Genomic DNA, 17,235 nt, shown 5'->3' on the forward strand with positions numbered 1-17,235 from the left:
AGACAACTTCTTATACTTACTACCCTGGGTTCATCTTGTTTGATATCCATTAGAGGCTTTTCAAGTTATTACCAAAAATAATTTAAACTCTTGTTAACATCAATGATATTTTACAAACTGCATAAACTAGGACGAGTTAATGAAATGCTTACGTATCATCTTGAGTATCTTTGTGTTTTAACTTTAAACTATTGATAATCATTACTCGCTTTGAATTTTCAATAACCTCCTAATTAGCTTTCCTTTCTCTGTGTTTGTTCCCTTGTATGCATCCTCTACGTGGTATAAATGAATACTTCTAAAAGAAATGTAATCATGTCACCCCATTATCAAAAATTCTTCAGCAGATCCCCACTGCAGACATAGCAGTTGTGCGAAGTTACAGAGTAAGCTACTCAAATTAAACGTTACGCAAAAGCACAGATGGTTAAGGCAAACAGAGGTAGTACTGTCTAGCTCAGGACTAAGCAGGGACAGTAGAGCCCATGTTTTAATAGCCAAGATGAGGGGCCTTAAGGGTTCTGGAGCAAGTATGAAAACCACTACAAAACAAAACCTCTATGCTTCTAATAACATGGCCTTACAGTTGATGAATAAATAAAAAGCAACAGGATACGCTGGAGTATATGAGGAAGTCATTTGGGTTAAAACTAATTCGGCCTGACCTTGTTTTTCCAAAAGGGCCTGACGTGGCCTGTTGAGCAAGCACTGTATATCTGGTTTAAACATTTACAATGTCCAAAGACAAGAATGATGTCCTTAAACATAAGGATATAACTTCCCCCCATCCTGGCATTTCTTTCAGGATAAGCATCTCTTCTTGAAAAATAAGGATTAATTACTGACCTGCTGTGCTCACCTTGTGACCACTGACCTGCTGACCAGCGACCTGCTGTGCCAGCTAAGCATCTCATGACAGGTGTACAAGGGACATTCCTGTCATATGTGATGTATATGCTCTTTGCTCCAAGACAGTATATAACCACTCTGTACACCCCACTTCTTTGGTGCCCTTCCTTCCTTGGGGAAGGAAGATCCCAGGCTAGTCCTCAGATCTGGCTCCTAATAAATGCTCCCCAATTTTGATTTATAGATTGATTATGGATTATTTGTGTCAACAAAATATATAAAGAGAAACCTGACAGAATGACAGGAAGAAATGTACAAATCTAAATCACCCTTGGAGATTTTAACACATCTCTTTCAAGAACTGACAGGAGAATTTTTTTTTTTAAGTAATGCTATAGGGGCCAGCCCTGTGATGTAGCAGTTAAGTTCAGCGCATTCTACTTCAGCAGCCTGGGTTTGCAGGTTCAAATCTCAGGTATGGACCTACACCACTCATCAGCCCTGCTGTGGTGGCAACCCACGTATACAGTGGAGAAAGACTGGCACAGATGTTAGCTCAGGGCTAATCTTCCTCAGCAAAAAAAAAAAAAACAAAACACACACACACACACACAAAAAAGTAATGCTATAGAGGACTTGAATAACAAAATCAACAAATGTCACCTAATGGACACCTAACAGAACACCGTATACTAAACAAATGCAAAATTCACATTCTTCTCAAGCACACATAAAATATTTACAAAAATTGACCTAATGCGGGGCTATGAAGACACAATAAATTTCAGATTTGATTTAATACAATATAGCATATGTTTTCCCATCACAATAAAAATTAACAAATAAGAAAGATAACCAGAAAGTTTCCATATGTCTGGAAACAGAAAACGAATTTACAAAAGACGATCAAATTTAAATGCTGGATCTCGAAAAGATAAAAATTTGACAACCCTCAGGTAAGACTGATTAACAAAAATAAAAGAGGACATTATTATAAATCCTGCAGACATTAAAAAGGAGATACTGTACACAACTTTATGTCAGTAAGTTTGCAGACTTGGATAAAAAGGGAAAATTACTAAAAAAAAAAATCTCACAGAGCTGATTCAAGAAGAAAGAGAAAGTTTTCAGAGTCCTATAACTATTAAAGAGACTGAATTAATGGTCAAAACTTTTCCCACAAAGAAATCTCCAGGCCCACATAGCTTCAACTGCAGGTTCTACCACATATTCAAGGAAAAAAAAATAATTGCAATGTTACATAATCTGTTCCAGAGAATATAAATGAGAGCACACTCCTTGATTCCTTTTATAAGCCTACATAACCCTGATCCCAACTCTAATAAGACTATCTCAAGAATGAAAAATTACCGGCCAGTCTCATTTATGAACATACAAGGAAAAAGTCTAAACAAAATTTATCATACAATAACCAGAAAAGAATTATATATATTTCTGTATACTACAGAATTATGAAAGTTTGTGTTGAAAATCCAAACGAATCTAGACAAATTTTTAGATTTAATAAATTTGCCAACATCATGAAATACTGGAAAAAATGTCAAAACTCTCCAAATTGATAGATTTAATGATTCTAATCAAAATGCCAATAAGTTTTTCACAAAATTTGACAAGGTAATTCTAAAATGCATACAGAAATATAAAAGGGTCAAAAATAGCCAAAATAGGGGCCAGCCCGGTGACGCAGTAGTTAAGTTCACATGTTCCACTTCTGCAGTCCGGGGTTTGCCAGTTTGGATTCTGGGTGCGGACCTACACACTGCTTATCAAGCCATGCTGTGGTAGGCGTCCCACATATAAAGTAGAGGAAGATGGGCATGGATGTTAGCTCAGGGCCAATCTTCCACAGCAGAAAGAGGAGGATTGGTGGCGGATGTGTGCTCAGGGCTAATCTTCCTCAAAAGAAAAAAAAGAAAAAAAATAGCCAAAATACTCTTAACATGACAAAATGAAATAAAAAAACAGGCAGATTTGCACCTACGTTTTATGACATTAATGCTATGGCAATTAAGTTAGTGTAGTAGTAGCTGAGGGATCAATAAATAAAGCAATTAAATCGAACAAAAATCAGACCCTGTTAATGCGGACATTTGACTTATGACAAAAGTAGCAGTATAAAGTACTAGGAAAAGGACAGACTTTTCAATAAATGCTGTTCTGACAACTGAGTATCCATATGCAAGAAAAAAGGAAGGAAGGACGGACAGAAAAGAAAACAGATTCGTATCTCACACTAATAAGCAAAAATCAAGTAAGGTAGGTAAAAGACCTAAGTGTGGCCTATTTTTTATTAAAAAAAATAAAGGTTCCAGAAAATAACACAAGAAATTATTGGGGGTGTGGAAAGATCTCTTAAACAGGACACAAAAAAGGCATTAATCATAAAGGAAAATATAGATAGAATACATTACATAAAAAGTAACAACCTCTCTTTGTAATAAAAAAAAAAAAAACCCAAAAAACAGCAGAGAGAATAAGACGCCAGGCAGGTCACAGAGGGAGAAAGTTACCTGATCACAGTGTCAGAAACTGAAGGGGCTGGTATCTCATGCTGCCGGCAAGTAACAAGCTTGCCAGCTTCACGGATGCTGGCAGAAGACAGAGACTCCCGAATGAGAAACCAGGGACAGCTAGTTTCTCACAACAATAAAGCAGCCAAGGCAAACAAGGTTTGACTGCCCTGTATCCCGCGGATGTGCGGACACAGACGGCACTCAGCAAGTACTTCTGGAAAGGACGAAGGGCCAGGGAGCACCCTCGCATCCTCGCTCTCCCTTCTCTAAGGAGAGTCTTCCTCCCCACGCACAGGCAGGGCAGGCACTTGGTGGAGTGAACAGTCGAAGACTCTCCACCTACTTATTCAAGCCTCTGCAAACAGGAGAGAAGGAGCAGCACCTACACAGTTGATGAATGGCATCCATCGTCACCAGTTTTACTAACTATGGAGCCAGAGTGGAAAAGCCACCCTTTAGGAGCATCCCCACTTCTCGCGTCCTCGCAGACCTGCCTGGGCTCTGGCTCAGCGGGGCCTACCCCTTCGTCTCTTAACCATGCTTCCATGCAGAGGACAGAGGCGGAGGGCTCTTACTTTCTGTCTGTCTAACTGCTGGGTGGTGAGCTGACTGAGTCCCGAGATTTAGATGGGACTGAAACACAGGCCTGCACTTGGGGCTCAGGGCCAAAGGCTGCTCCTCAATTTAGCTCCATCAGCAGTGCCTGGTGGGGTTCAGGGGACAGCTAACAGGAAGAACTGGATCGTCAAATCAGGCTCTCCTGAAGCAGAGACCTCACCCTCTACCAAGCTTCACTAACATTTCAAGTATATAAGCAACCAAGTGACACGAGGGAAGCAGGGACAGCACTGCGGCTTCCCGCAAGTCTCGTTTGCAGCTTAGGTCTTCCAGCCCAGAGTAATCGACGAGTTCTCTAAGCAAGGTTCATAGTCAGCTCACATGGGAGAGCGCATTTAGGCCACGTCAATCTCCAACATACTCTAGGAAGTCGAACAGCTTATAGGACATTCTCCAGGAAGCCAGGCCTCACCATTCTGCAGATTCTGGGCTGTGTTTACCCGAGGTGATCCTAACCAGGGACATCCTGCACAAAGCATGCCACAAGTAATTCTCCTCTTAGCAAAATGCCTCCGCCTATTTACCACAGAGGTCAGCTAGCAACACATTTAACTGGATCATCTGCCTTCTTTCTTTCGTGGGAGTGTCACCCTGGAAATGAGAAGGGAAATGGATCCCAGGCCAGCCGCCAACTCCTTCCCCAAAGAATAATCACACTCTTGCCCAGACCATTAAAAAAGATGACGTTTTCATCTCCATTACAATATGTTTTTGTAACTATTTCTTGCATTAATGAGATTCTATCATTAGAAAGAACAGTTTTTGATATTTCTAACTACCTGAATAAATGAATGAGTGATTTACTATAATACAGCCATTTGAAAAGCATGTTTTCAAAGACAATTTAATAATTAAAATGTTCATAATAAATGAAGTGGAAAAAATATCAAGTTGTATCACTATGATTTCTATTATTGTAAATACTATATGCAGTGAAGGGAAATAAGTCAGTGTAAGTTTCTTTTAATGAACTGCTTATTTTCTTCTTTATATTTCTTTGTATATTTCAAATGCTTTACGAGATATTACTTTCATGATTAGGAAAAACTATTAGAAAAATATCTTCAGCTTAAAAGTTTCTCTGCTGCTTATTCTGTAAATATACCATCTTACACTCACACCCCACCCTTAACCTGAGCAAAGTCAGCTGCCCCTCTTCTTGCTCCCTCTGTAGCCACACTACCCCTGTTACCATCTCCTTACCACACTCTATGATAACTGCCCTGAGGACCCTGAGAACAAGGATCCTTCTGTACATATTTTAGTATCTGCAGTACCTAGCAAAATTCCTGACATAAAGTAGATCCTTATTAAATGTTGGATAAAGTAATAAATGCTAATAAAATCTTATTTTCAAGATTGTATTTCATATTGTCAATCCACACCTGAGACATATTCTTATGACTGAAAATACAACTGCTACAAACTACAGCTTTGGATGTCTCTTCAGGCGTCACAATTTCACTTATGTGGATTATTTCGATCTGTAAACTTTTATTGAAAAGTATGTCCTTTGCCCAAATGAATTACGGATTTTTAATCTCAGAACCTCTGACTCTTGCCACTTAAAGAAAAAGGAAGAAAGAAGAGGAGGAGAATTAGCAGTGTAGTATTCATAGTGGCTTGCTTTTGTTTTCTGGATTCCACACGTATGACTTAGCATATCACGAAAGTATGAAAAGTTAACTGAATTAATTGAACTTTAAAAAGAAGATACACACATACCTGAAACAGTGGTGGAAATCTTTCATTCTAAGAGAGCTACATGTCCAAAGATTATTCTTCCAATATGAACACATCAACTTCTGGTCACCAATGATGAAAGAGGAAGGCCATGCCTCACAGTCAGGAGGTAACCCCTATCTCAGCTGGAGAACACGACAGAAGAGATGGGGATTTGTTTTCTAATGTTTCCTTTAAAACACAATTCTTGCTGTTATAGTACCACTTTTGAGGGATTGTTATCTGGGTGATTTATACAAATTTTCAAAATGTTACCAAATAACCTAAGGTTCCTTTTTCAATGAGTTCACAAATTGGATTGCACTTGTCAAGTAGAAGGAAAACCAGAAGGGGTATTTTATATGTGATTGATTTCCTCTGAGGAAATGGATGACATGATACATCACTGCAATAAGATACCTATATTATTGTCATAAATCATATTCTTCAGTTCGAGCTTTCCCATCTAAAAATCATGTAAACTTCTCTTGCACAAACATCATGGCTGCTTTCTAAAAACACTAGATGCTTATCATTTTCAGCATATTTTCCCACTCTGTTTTTCTTAATATAGTTAAATAAAAATGAGGCAAGAGAATCTGACTGGAGTAAGTACATACATAGTATGTAAGAGAAACGACTGATCTCAGAAATTACTTTGAGAAATGATAATAAAGGTATACTTTCAAATGATACTCCACTAATAGAACTGGCTTATGCTCAATTCTTCCACGTGTTCTTACCCCATGTTCTCCCTCACCTTCTGCATAGAGTTTTGGGGACAGATGTTTGAGAGAGCTACATACAACTCATACCTTCATGCTTTATAAATTTAATAGAAGATTCCAATTTTTCCACCTTTGTATGGATTAAATCCAAAGTCCTCAGTAAGTGTACAAAGAACTCACATGCTTTGGGACTTTTCTCCTGTTGTCACTGTGTCTTCCAATAAACTTTTCATGCTAAAAAAAAATCAGGATGGATTACCACTTTCATGACTATGTATAACTCTATACATTTTTTTTTTTCCGGTGAGGAACATTGGCTCTGAGCAGACATCTGTTGCCAATCTTCCTCTTTTTGCTTGAAGAAGATTATCACTGAGCTAACATCTGTGCCAATCATCCTCTATTTTATGTTGTATGCCATCACAGCGTGGCTTGACGAGCAGTACTACGTCCACACCTGGGATCCGAACCTGTGAATTCTGGGCCACCGAAGGAGAGCACGTAAACTTAACCACTATGCCACCAGGCTGGCCCCATAAATTAATTTTTTAAAGAATTCTAAAAAGACTATTACCTATCTACTAACATTACTCCTTTTAAAAAATTTAACATCAAGAAACTTCTATTAAATAAAGTATCGATTGTCATTTAAGTATCACATTCATAATATTGCAAGGTTAATATTTGCTTTTAGTATTGTGTTTTCAAAATCTGAAATTCTGAACACTCCGCAGCCTTCCTCCTTGATGTGAGCAGAAATGATTTCCAGTAAGGACACAAACACACAGCCATGGCGGGCAGAGGGCGCCTCTGAACACCACGATCAGCAGACATGCAGGCACAAGTCTTGCCTCCCACAAAACAGCACTGTCGGAAGGCTGTCCTTATTTGCCTCTCAGCCTCCTTGGGCTCCTCTCTCCTTCTGAGCTGCCTCCTGCCCCCAGGACCAGGCCTGGTGGTCTCTGATCCGTGCCTCCTAACTGCTCTTTGCAGGTGCAAGCGAAGAGCTGAGATCACCCCTGCAGCCCGCTGACCAAACTCAGACACACCATGCATCTCTCTTGCACAGGTCTACACTGAAAACCTTCCCTTCTCACTGTGAAACAAAAGGACTGCCTTTCGCCAAAGGAAGGGAAAGCAACAGCTCAGCGAGGGGGTTAAGAAGAAGGTGAGAGAAATCTCTTGGTCTGTGATACAGCGAGAGAGCCAGCCCGAGGAGAAAAGTACTAGTCTTTTTTTTTCCATTTTTTTCGAGCCAGGGGCAGGAGATAAAAGAGAGGCTGTGCTGGTACCATCATTTTTCCCTTCGCCGTTTTAACCCCCAGATTTATAGACATCAGGGAATTAGAATCACTTTATGCATCTCCAGCCTGGATTTCTGCGCCTTCCCCCTCCTCATCACAGTCACACAGCCCAGGGCCTGAAAGTTCCAGCTGCTTTAGGTAGCTCTGAAGCCCCTCGCACAGACCAGGCAGCAGAGCAGCTGCTCAAGGAGACGACTGCAGGATGGCTGGCAGGATGGTCTTTCCAAACACATACAGTGCATGAAGGTCTACACTCGTGACTGAGAGGTTGGTTTTGCACCCTGTCAACTTGCTACTAAAGTGATGTGGTACTAAAGCCACTCCCTTTGGGGAGTAGGATGACGGGAGAGTGGAGTGGTCACCAAAGAAGAGCCTTGGGTGTCAGGGCACAGGAAGGCGCCTGTGTGAGGCTTAGGTAGATGCATGGCCTACGTGATGATGACTGAAATGCTGTCTGGTGTTAAGGGAAACGTATTAAATGGAGAAAAACTAAACTAAAGCCATGTGTGGTTGTGCAAAAGCAGTACCAATTGAACTGCTTTACATTTACAGCTAATTACCATGCAGCACAATAATGATTTTATCATTTTTGTCAGATTGACTTTGCTATAAATTTAAATGCAGACATAAATTCTAAATACTCAGGCCTTGTAATTTACTGTTTTTAAACAATTATTTACTGAATCCCTTCTATATGCTGGACACCAAACTATGTATTGGAAATAAAAATAAGACTGAAACTTGCTAAAAGACTGGATCTTAAAAGGTCTCATCACAAGAAAAAAACATTTTGTACAAAAAAGCACACTAAGACAATCCCTGCTCCCATGAGGCCCACAGTCTTGTTGAGGAGGAGACAGCACCCAACAAACGTGAAGCATCAGTGTAGGTGTAAATGACGGCAAGGACATGAGGCAGTACCAACACCAGGCCCAGGAAGTCAGGCAAGGCTTCGATAAAGAGATGTCAGAGCTGATTACTGAGGAACCAGGAGAGTTGCCCATCCTTCCCCAGAGGGAGGAAGAGTTAGAGGAAGAACTCTTAGGCAACAGGAAGAGGAAGTGCACTGAGCTCAGAAACGAAACACCGTGTAGAGAGTCCAAGGAGCTGCTGCGTCGGAACTAATGTGGGAGGAGTCCCGAGATGGTGAGGCTAGTGAGGCAGGGAGGAACCAACCAAAATCAAGGATCACACTAAGGAGTCTGAGACCTAAATGGTGACAGGAAACCACTGCAGGACTTCAAAAAGCAGAATGACATGATCAGATCTACATTTCAGGTCAGATTTCGTTTTACCAGAGAGCGAAGCAGAGGTCACAGTTGGAGACACGCAGGGCAGTTGAAGCCCATTGTGATGATTTAGGTCACAGATGTTGGGGGCTCAGGTTAGGCTACGAAGGACAGAGACCTGGATGGGCTTGAGAAATAGCCAACAGGTACAATGAAGCATCTCTGTGACTGACTAGGTAGAGGAGAGAGGGGGTTGGAGATGGATTTCAACTTAGGCCAATGTAACTACTGAGCTGGAGAAGAGAGGAACAGAGGCAGTTTGGTGGGTTTCTGTCTTGAGTTTTCCTTTTGTTGATTTTCAAGGGGACAGGAAAGCATTAGAAATTATGAGTTCCCTCTTGACAAACTGAGTTTTACATGTCTCAGGGGCTTCCAAATGGAGATCTCTGATAGGTAACAGAGCATACATGTCTGAAGCTAAGGAGGAGATCTCAGCTTAGATGTATATTTGGGAGACGGCACTTTCTATCAGTTGAAGCCATCAGAGAGGGAGAGAAGGCAGCCAACATCAGCAGCCTATGGAAATCCAAAATTTATGGGATAAGCCGATTAAGAACAAATTAAGAAAAAAAGGTAGAAGAAAAGCAGGAAGGCATATGATCACAAAAATCAAGGGAAGATAATATTTTAAGAGGGTGCAAACAGTCAAAGCCAAATGCAACATAGTGTGCACTGGTACAGCCATTTTAGAGAACAATTCAGTTTAAGCAAGAAAAATGTTAATATGTGTGTCCAATGAGACAATTAAAGGATAGTTTGTATAAGTGAAAAAAGGACATGAAGTAAATATCCAAAAACAGAGAATTAAATGGAATATGATAGTCTGACCCTACCGAATATTTCACAGAAGTCAAAGAAAACAAAGTACATCTATAAGGAAAAGACTTTAAGAAATGTTAAGTACAAAAAAGAGCAAGTTACACAACAATATAGACACAGTGATAGCAGTTATTTTTAATGTATTTCTCTATGTATACACAGTTGTAAGAAAAGCTATAGATGGCACAGTCCTGGTGGCCTGGCAGTAAAGTTCAGTGTGCTCCACTTCAGCAGCCCAGGTTCAGTTCTCGGGCACAGACCTACACCACTTGTCTGTCAGTGGCCATGCTGTGGCAGCAGCTCACATACAAAAAGAGGAAGATCAGCGGATGTTAGTTCAGGGCACATCTTCCTCAGCAAAATAAAAAAAAAAAAAAGGAAAAGAAAAGCTATAGAAAAAGTTTGGAAGAATGTACACCCAGCTTAAGTCCAATAGTTAACCCTGTGAAGAAAGCTGGTATTTGTTTGGGTCTGTGGACAAAGGGGCCTTTTGCTTGATTTGTATCATTTGAGTTTTTTTACAATGAAAATGTTTCCATGTAATAGTTGTATAATAAAACATATTTTTAAAATACCATCGAGATCAAGTAAAATTAAAATTGAAGAATATCCATTAAAAAATATCAATTTAACTTATCAATTTAGTAACTTTAATAAGCATAGGTTTGGAAGACTAAAGGGAACAGAAGATAGATAACGTTGAATTGAGAGAAAATGGCAAGAAAAGTAGTATTACAGAACATAAAACAGAGAAAGCCTGGTAATGGATAGGAAGAAAAAGAAGTGAAGGGAGGATTTTTATGAGAGAGAAAAGAAAAATGATCTTCTCAGGAAGCCTGGTTGCTAAGAGTTTAAAAAAAGACTAGAGGTCACAATGCTAAGCGGAGGTCATAAGATGCAGCATCTGCTCTGGGGGGGCGTAAGAACAGCAAGGCTCGGAGCAGCATGAGGAATTAACTGAGGAGTCAGAGCAAGAGACTCGGGTGAGAAAAAGGACAGAGCCAGCTCAACCAGCATCCCAGGCTCACAGCCAGCAGGCAGGAGGGAAAGGTGCACAGAATTCGCAAACTGTCCCCTGGTGGCAGCAGATGAAAGCTCCTGCCGGAGGAGGAATGTCTGAAGAACCTGCCGGCAGGTACGAGCTAGAACCAGCACAACGAGCTAACACACTGCCTGTACAGGAGCACCACCAGCACTGGCTGTGCAACTTAGGGACCGGCAGGCGTTCGCCGTGGACCGCTGAGAAGGCGGACATGGACCCGGAGCCAGCAGAGCAGGTGCACCGCCCACACCCTCACTCCACAAAGGAGCAGAGAGGACGCAGTGTCGCTTACCTAGACCTGACACAGCTCGGCACGTTCGCCGTGGACCAGTCAGAAGGTGGACACGGACCCAGAATCTGCAGAGCTCGTGCACCGCCCTTGCCCTCACTCCACGAAGGTGTCGCTTAACTAGACCTCACACAGCTCAGAGAATTCCTGTTAAGTATGAACAACAGGAACCACTTGGGAGTAGGATAAAAGTAGAAATCTCTTTTGAAACCAGGATGGGATGTCCCAAAATGCCTCTGTTCTCAAGGAAAACAATTACCTCTTGGTGGTCATGCTCTTCTGGAAAATTCTTAGAGGGGCGATGAGTGCTAACAACAAACCACAACTTCCTAGGAGGCTAGCTCACCCAGAACAACGTGGCCGCTGCCAAAAGGTGCCTCCTGGCCCAAAGCCGCTCCTACAGCGCTGCTCAGAGTCAGTGAAAGCACAGGTGATAAACCCAGGCTTAGGGTGGTCCCGAGGTGCAAACAACCCCAAGCCTCAGGTAAGTGCTCTGCGCCCTTTAAAGGACCAGGCACAGCAAAACTCCATTTCATTCAGGGGCAGGGCGGGGGCAGCGGGACAGGACAGCACAAAAGCTGGAAGGGAAAGGCTGAGAATTTTCCGGGTGCAGCGTCTGGAGGCATGACGACTGACCCCATGCAGGAGACCATCATTTGGGGGCTGCGTTTTGCCCAGCCTATGTAAATTACCACAGGACCAAGGTGAACCCCATGTGGAGAGCTCTCACCGCAGGAGCCCTCTCTGCAGCAGAGGCAGACTCCTCCTCTGGCTTATCCTGCAGGCCGCCTTCTGAGCATCAGGAGAGAACAGCCAGCTCCGATCGTTTGAACACGGAGCATCAACCAGCACCTGAAACAAGGACAGTAAGGTAAATCTGCGCTGAAAATACACTCTCAGACACAGCGTGCACAGGGAAGCTACGTAAACCCGTGACAAAAACCGCAAATACATATGGACATTTCCCTAGTAGCTGAAAATACACCATGGTAAATCCTTCTTTATGACATTTGTTCACTAACACTTTTCAGAAAAATGTCCTGTGCACTCTCAGTGCTTGGTTTTTTGGGAGGAGAGCGAATGGGAGGACTAAAAGACTACTAACATTTCACATTCTTGACAACTACAGTAAAAACTTTTACAAAAGTTACTCATTTGAAACAGACATTACTACTAGTACTCCTGAATTCTCAACATTTTTAAAAATGTTTCAACTTCAGTTTCCTGAAATGCTCCTTTTCTTTACCTGTCATACTCTGATACGAAATGTTAGCAAATTAAAGCAATACAGGGCAATTGTGTGTACGGACCCCAATCACAGCTTATCTTTTCCTGAGAATCTCTGAGGTACTGGGAAATAAAAACATTCTGTAGTCCCCAATCCCACAGTGGCTGCTTCCTCTGAGCCATGCTGACCACCCAGTGAAAACCGCATCCATGCTCCCATTATCAGTTTCCCATGGCGCTGAGAAATGGCATCCAGCCACTTCTGGAAGCAGGTGGAAAACAAGAGGCAACCTAATGGTGGCATACTGAGAGACATCAGCGCGTCACAACGTCATGAAGGCACCTTGTCAAAAGTTTCAGGCTGGGCGTCCCCCACGTCTCTGCCGTCCGACTGAGATACTTTAATCCCATTCACCAAAGGCTGTGGGATGAAAGATTCCAAGGTCTGCATCAGCCACTTCAACCTCAAATGATCGTATTCGTTGCAGTGAAGATAACCTAAAGGATTAAAAGTTTTAATATGAATGCAGAGACACTGTTAAATTTCCACTTTTGATCAAATAAATTTCAGAAAGAAATCAGCTCACCCCAATTATGCAGAAATAGGACTCAGAGGTAAACATCATGATTATTTTATGCTTTAAAAGCAGAAACACACACACACACAGCATAAAACATGCACAGCAGTCAGGCCGGCACAGTCTCTCAAAGGCTCTCACCATCTACTCACTCAAATCTAATTTTGTGAGGCAAAAACCTTTAGAGAATTATGGATTCCTAAAGATATGCCATACAACCAATTCCTCAGACCCATTCTCCCCTACAGCTCTTAAGAGTAGACGATCTATTCGATCATCTATCGAGCTCCTTCCAGGACAGAAGGCCTTCATTTTAAATAAAGGCAGGCATGTGGAATGTGGAAAAAGCACGTGCAGTGCTCCTGGCTCTGTGGTTCAGACAGACAGGCTCTAATGATGAGCTAAGAGACTTGTGGGGGAGTTCCTCAGCCCTCCTCAAGAGCCTCAGTTTCCTCACCTGTACAATGGGGACTGCACCTAGTGAAGGGCTCAGAACACACCACCCCAAATACGCCGCTCTGGTACACTGATTATTTTGAGTTAAAGATACCTGAATAACAGCAAACACAGGAATGGCATTTGACCTTCCTTTCTCCTCCTGAAAGCAGGAGATGGACTCCCATGGGAAAGATACCCTTCCTATTCCAGAGGAAAGAAACATTCTTTAGTTTTTTTTTTATGTCTTTCTTTTGGGGGCAGGGGGGAGGAAGATTGATTGGCCCTGAACTAACATCTGCTGCCAATCTTCCTTTTTTTTTTCTTTCTCCCCAAAGCCCCAGTACGTAGTTGTATATCCTAGTTGTAGGTCATTCTGGTTCTTCTACGTGGGACACCACCACAGCATGGACTGACGAGCAGTGTGTAGGTCTGCACCCAGGATCCCAACATGCGAACCCTGGGCCACTAAAGTGGACATGTGAACTTCACCATTCAGCCAGGGCTGGCTCCAAAAGATTCTTATCACCAGAGACAGGGAGTCAAGGCCAAGAGAAATCCATACAAACAGACCTTGCTAAAAATAACTCTTCCTTTCTTCTCCCCATCTGTTTCAGTTACTTTTCCACAAGTGGCACTGTTTGTTCAACCTGGTATATGAGCACTGAGGCCTAGCTACTTCTTCGGGTCTTCATTTTCCTGGGGCGACTCCCCTAACTGGTAAAATTTTATTAAATAAAATTTGTATGCTTTCCTCCTGTTACTCTGTTTTATGTCAGTCCCAGCTGGAAACCCTAAGAGGACAGAGGAGAAATTTTACCTCCCCTATACTAGCTACCTTACAAAGTGGTTGCTAAGATTCAATGCGATCCTTCAGTAACATATCTGGCATAGTACTGTAAAGCAGTGACTACAAATGTTTATAATAATTACTAACAATTCTTGTGTCTTTATCTTGTGCCAGGCATAGTCCTAAGACTTTCCATGTAGCAACATATCTGACCCTCATAAGCCCATGGCGCAGAGGCCTTCAGTAATACTCCTGTTCTACTGATGGAGACTCGGGCCAAGAGTGAAGTGCTTGGCCAGGTTCACAGGGCAGGAAGCCCAGACCTGAGTCCAGAGCCTACCTCTCACCACAGACACATGGCCCCTCGGCAGACAGGGCACCTCACTCCCTCATAAGACAGTCTTCTTTTCCTTTATTTAAACATATAGTTATTTATTTATAAATATTTACATACTTCTTACATAATAAAATTACATACAATATGTGTTTACAAAATATATACCTAAATACAAGCATATTTTTTAAAATGCATGAAAGTATAAAGGAAGAATATCAAAAATTACCTGAAACCCACCGTCTTCAGGTAACCACCATTTAACATTTTGATAAACAATCATACCATATCTCTTCAAGCATATAAGCCACACATAAAATTTATATAAATGCAATTTTATTTTTCTAGTATCACTTTTTTTTTTAGATATGCTTTTTTTGGTGAGGAAGATTCGCCCTGAGCTAGCATCTGTTGCACATCTGTTTTGGTTTTCCTCCCCAAAGCCACACAGTGCATAGCTGTATATCCTAGTTGCAAGTCCTTCTAGTTCTTCTACAGGGGATGCCGCCACAGCATGGCTTGATGAGCAGTGTGTAGGTCCACACCCAGAAACTGAACCAGTGAACCCAAGGCCACTGAAGCGGAACGTGTGACCTTAACAACTACACCACCGGGTCAGCCCTTGAAGTATCAGTTTTTCACCTCATTCTTCAACCGCCCCCTTCACCAACTGCCCAACTATCCCATCAAAAGAAACCTCTACTATCAACCTGACATATATGTGCTTATATGATTATATGCCCAAGATTACAGTTACACAGTTCTCTGCTTCCTTACTCTTCACTTATCCCAACACTTCAAAGGAAACACCACCATGTCAACTGGCACAGAGACACATAGTCTCTAAAGGTGCTAACAGTACGTGCAGTGGTGTCCTCTGCTCAACCATTGCCAGGGGCTGGGGCTCACACTGCTGTCACTGACAGCAGCAGTAGCTGAACATCTTTCTACAGCTGTCCTGTCATCTGTGCTTTATTATTATGGGACATTACCAGAGGAGCAGCAAGGTCTGAGTAGGGGAACATTTAGTTTTAGCAAGTACAACTGCCTTGTCCCTCCACCAAACTCCTGCAGAAGTAAGCGCTGTTGGTCTGATACGGGACGTGATACTGGAGCACAGCCCTTCATTTCTCACACAATGGAGCATCTCTGAGACTGCCTATTTGCTGTTAAGTTTCACTTTCCTGTCAACTGCCTATTCTTACCCTTTGCCCTTTTCTACCTATTGCACTATTTATACTTTTCTTATTAAGGTGAGACCTATTTCCATAGTATAGGTATTAACCCTTTATCTGCCATCTGATTTGCAAATGTTTCCTAAACTGTCTTCTGAATTTGTAGATCTTTTTTAATACATAAGTTTCACAATTTTTTGTAGTCAATCATATCACTTTTATAATTTCTAGGTTTTCTGGTCTTATTTAAGGTGGTCTTTTCAACGTAAACATTCATGCAGGCCACATTTGGCATCACCCTACACAGAACAGGAACCGCCAGTGGCCAAGAGGGCAGGCTGACATCCTCTTTCCTAGAAGGCCTGTGGTGGCTCACACAGCTGGTAACTCAGTACGAGAAGTTGAGACTCACATTGGGCAGGTGCAGGAGCCGTTCTGGCCTAAAAGCCTCATGTCCCACAGGAGCCAACACCTCTTCTAACAACTGCACAGGCACAGCATCCAGGGTCCCCACAGGAACATCCCGATTACAGTGCTTCGCTGCACTCAGGAAGACCCCAAGCAAGGTCTCAAGGGGTTAATTGGTCTTTCTTTCAGGGCACGTGCATTTTACCAATCAGAATCATTTTTATCACATGCAACGTTGCCTAGAAACACAGTGACAGTCTCTGTCAGGTTACCAGGGAAACAAGCTAGAGAACTAACTGAAGATGAAATTCTAACGTCAAGGGGGAAAAAAATCTCTGTAAACCCTTTGCTCAAATACATATACATATGTATGACCGTATGAGTGTGTATATACATCTACGTATCTATACGTATCTATACATACGGTGCTGTTGTCTCTGATCGTCTATCCACTGGTAAAAACTTTCAATGACTTCCCATCATCCACTGAATAAAATTCAAACACCTAGCCTTTAATTTCAGGTCTGTGACAGGGAGGCCTCAAGACAACCTTTCAATTTCAACCTCCCACCATCTCACCAACACGCTCTGTGCTCCAGCAGATGTGGCTGACGAGCCCACTTCTCAGCCACTCTGCACCTCACCTCCGGCGTGTGCCATATTCCACCTGGTGCGAGAGGTGTTCATGCACACTGCTTCCTCCCTACCGCCCGGCCCACGTCTCCACACGGAAGAGGGTCAGGAGATGCAGCAGTTTTGTTAGGGGCAAAGAAGCAGAAAACCAGCTTCAAGCTGCATTTGCTTAGGAAGTGCGCTTCTTAATTTAGTTCACGTTTCTCTCAGGTGCTTTTGGGAGATTCGCTGATGTGGCTGTGGAGACAAGCGTGGCTGCAGGGCAGGCAGGCCCACCCCAGTATCTGATCAGCCTTGTGGAGCCCCGGCTCCAGGTGAATCAGCTCTGGGAGGCTCCACTCAGCAGGCTCCAGCTCTGCCTTCTAATCTGCCTTTTCAAGAAGTGATGAACGTGGACATGCAAGTTCCTCAGGTTAGGCACGTGCTCCCAAGTGAAAGGCTGGCTTCAGTGCTCAATTCAC

The 17,235-nt window shown here is 42.4% G+C and overlaps 1 protein-coding gene across 16 annotated transcripts in view; it reads right to left on the reverse strand.

Moving 5' to 3' along the window:
• The window catches only part of NSUN3 (NOP2/Sun RNA methyltransferase 3), a 59,445-nt gene that overhangs the window by 20,054 nt on the left and 22,156 nt on the right, over window positions 1-17,235 (reverse strand). For 6 of the 16 annotated variants that reach the window (XR_011428910.1, XR_011428911.1, XR_002801919.2 and 3 more), the window contains 4 exons: window positions 12,765-12,919; window positions 11,925-12,046; window positions 6,632-6,685; window positions 5,727-5,869 (listed from right to left, as the gene is read on the reverse strand). Coding sequence is in view for 4 of the 16 variants with exons in the window: in XM_070242928.1 (XP_070099029.1) it covers window positions 11,524-11,599; window positions 11,925-12,046; window positions 12,765-12,919 (353 nt within the window). In the remaining 12 variants the exon portion in view is untranslated. Of the gene's footprint in view, window positions 1-5,726; window positions 5,870-6,631; window positions 6,686-11,197; window positions 11,342-11,381; window positions 11,600-11,924; window positions 12,047-12,764; window positions 12,920-17,235 lie in introns of those variants that run through there. The other 10 variants (XR_011428909.1, XM_023623991.2, XM_023623990.2 and 7 more) reach the window with 7 other exon arrangements.

This window comes from Equus caballus, chromosome 19 (genome assembly GCF_041296265.1).
Source record: "Equus caballus isolate H_3958 breed thoroughbred chromosome 19, TB-T2T, whole genome shotgun sequence".
NCBI lineage: Eukaryota > Metazoa > Chordata > Mammalia > Perissodactyla > Equidae > Equus > Equus caballus.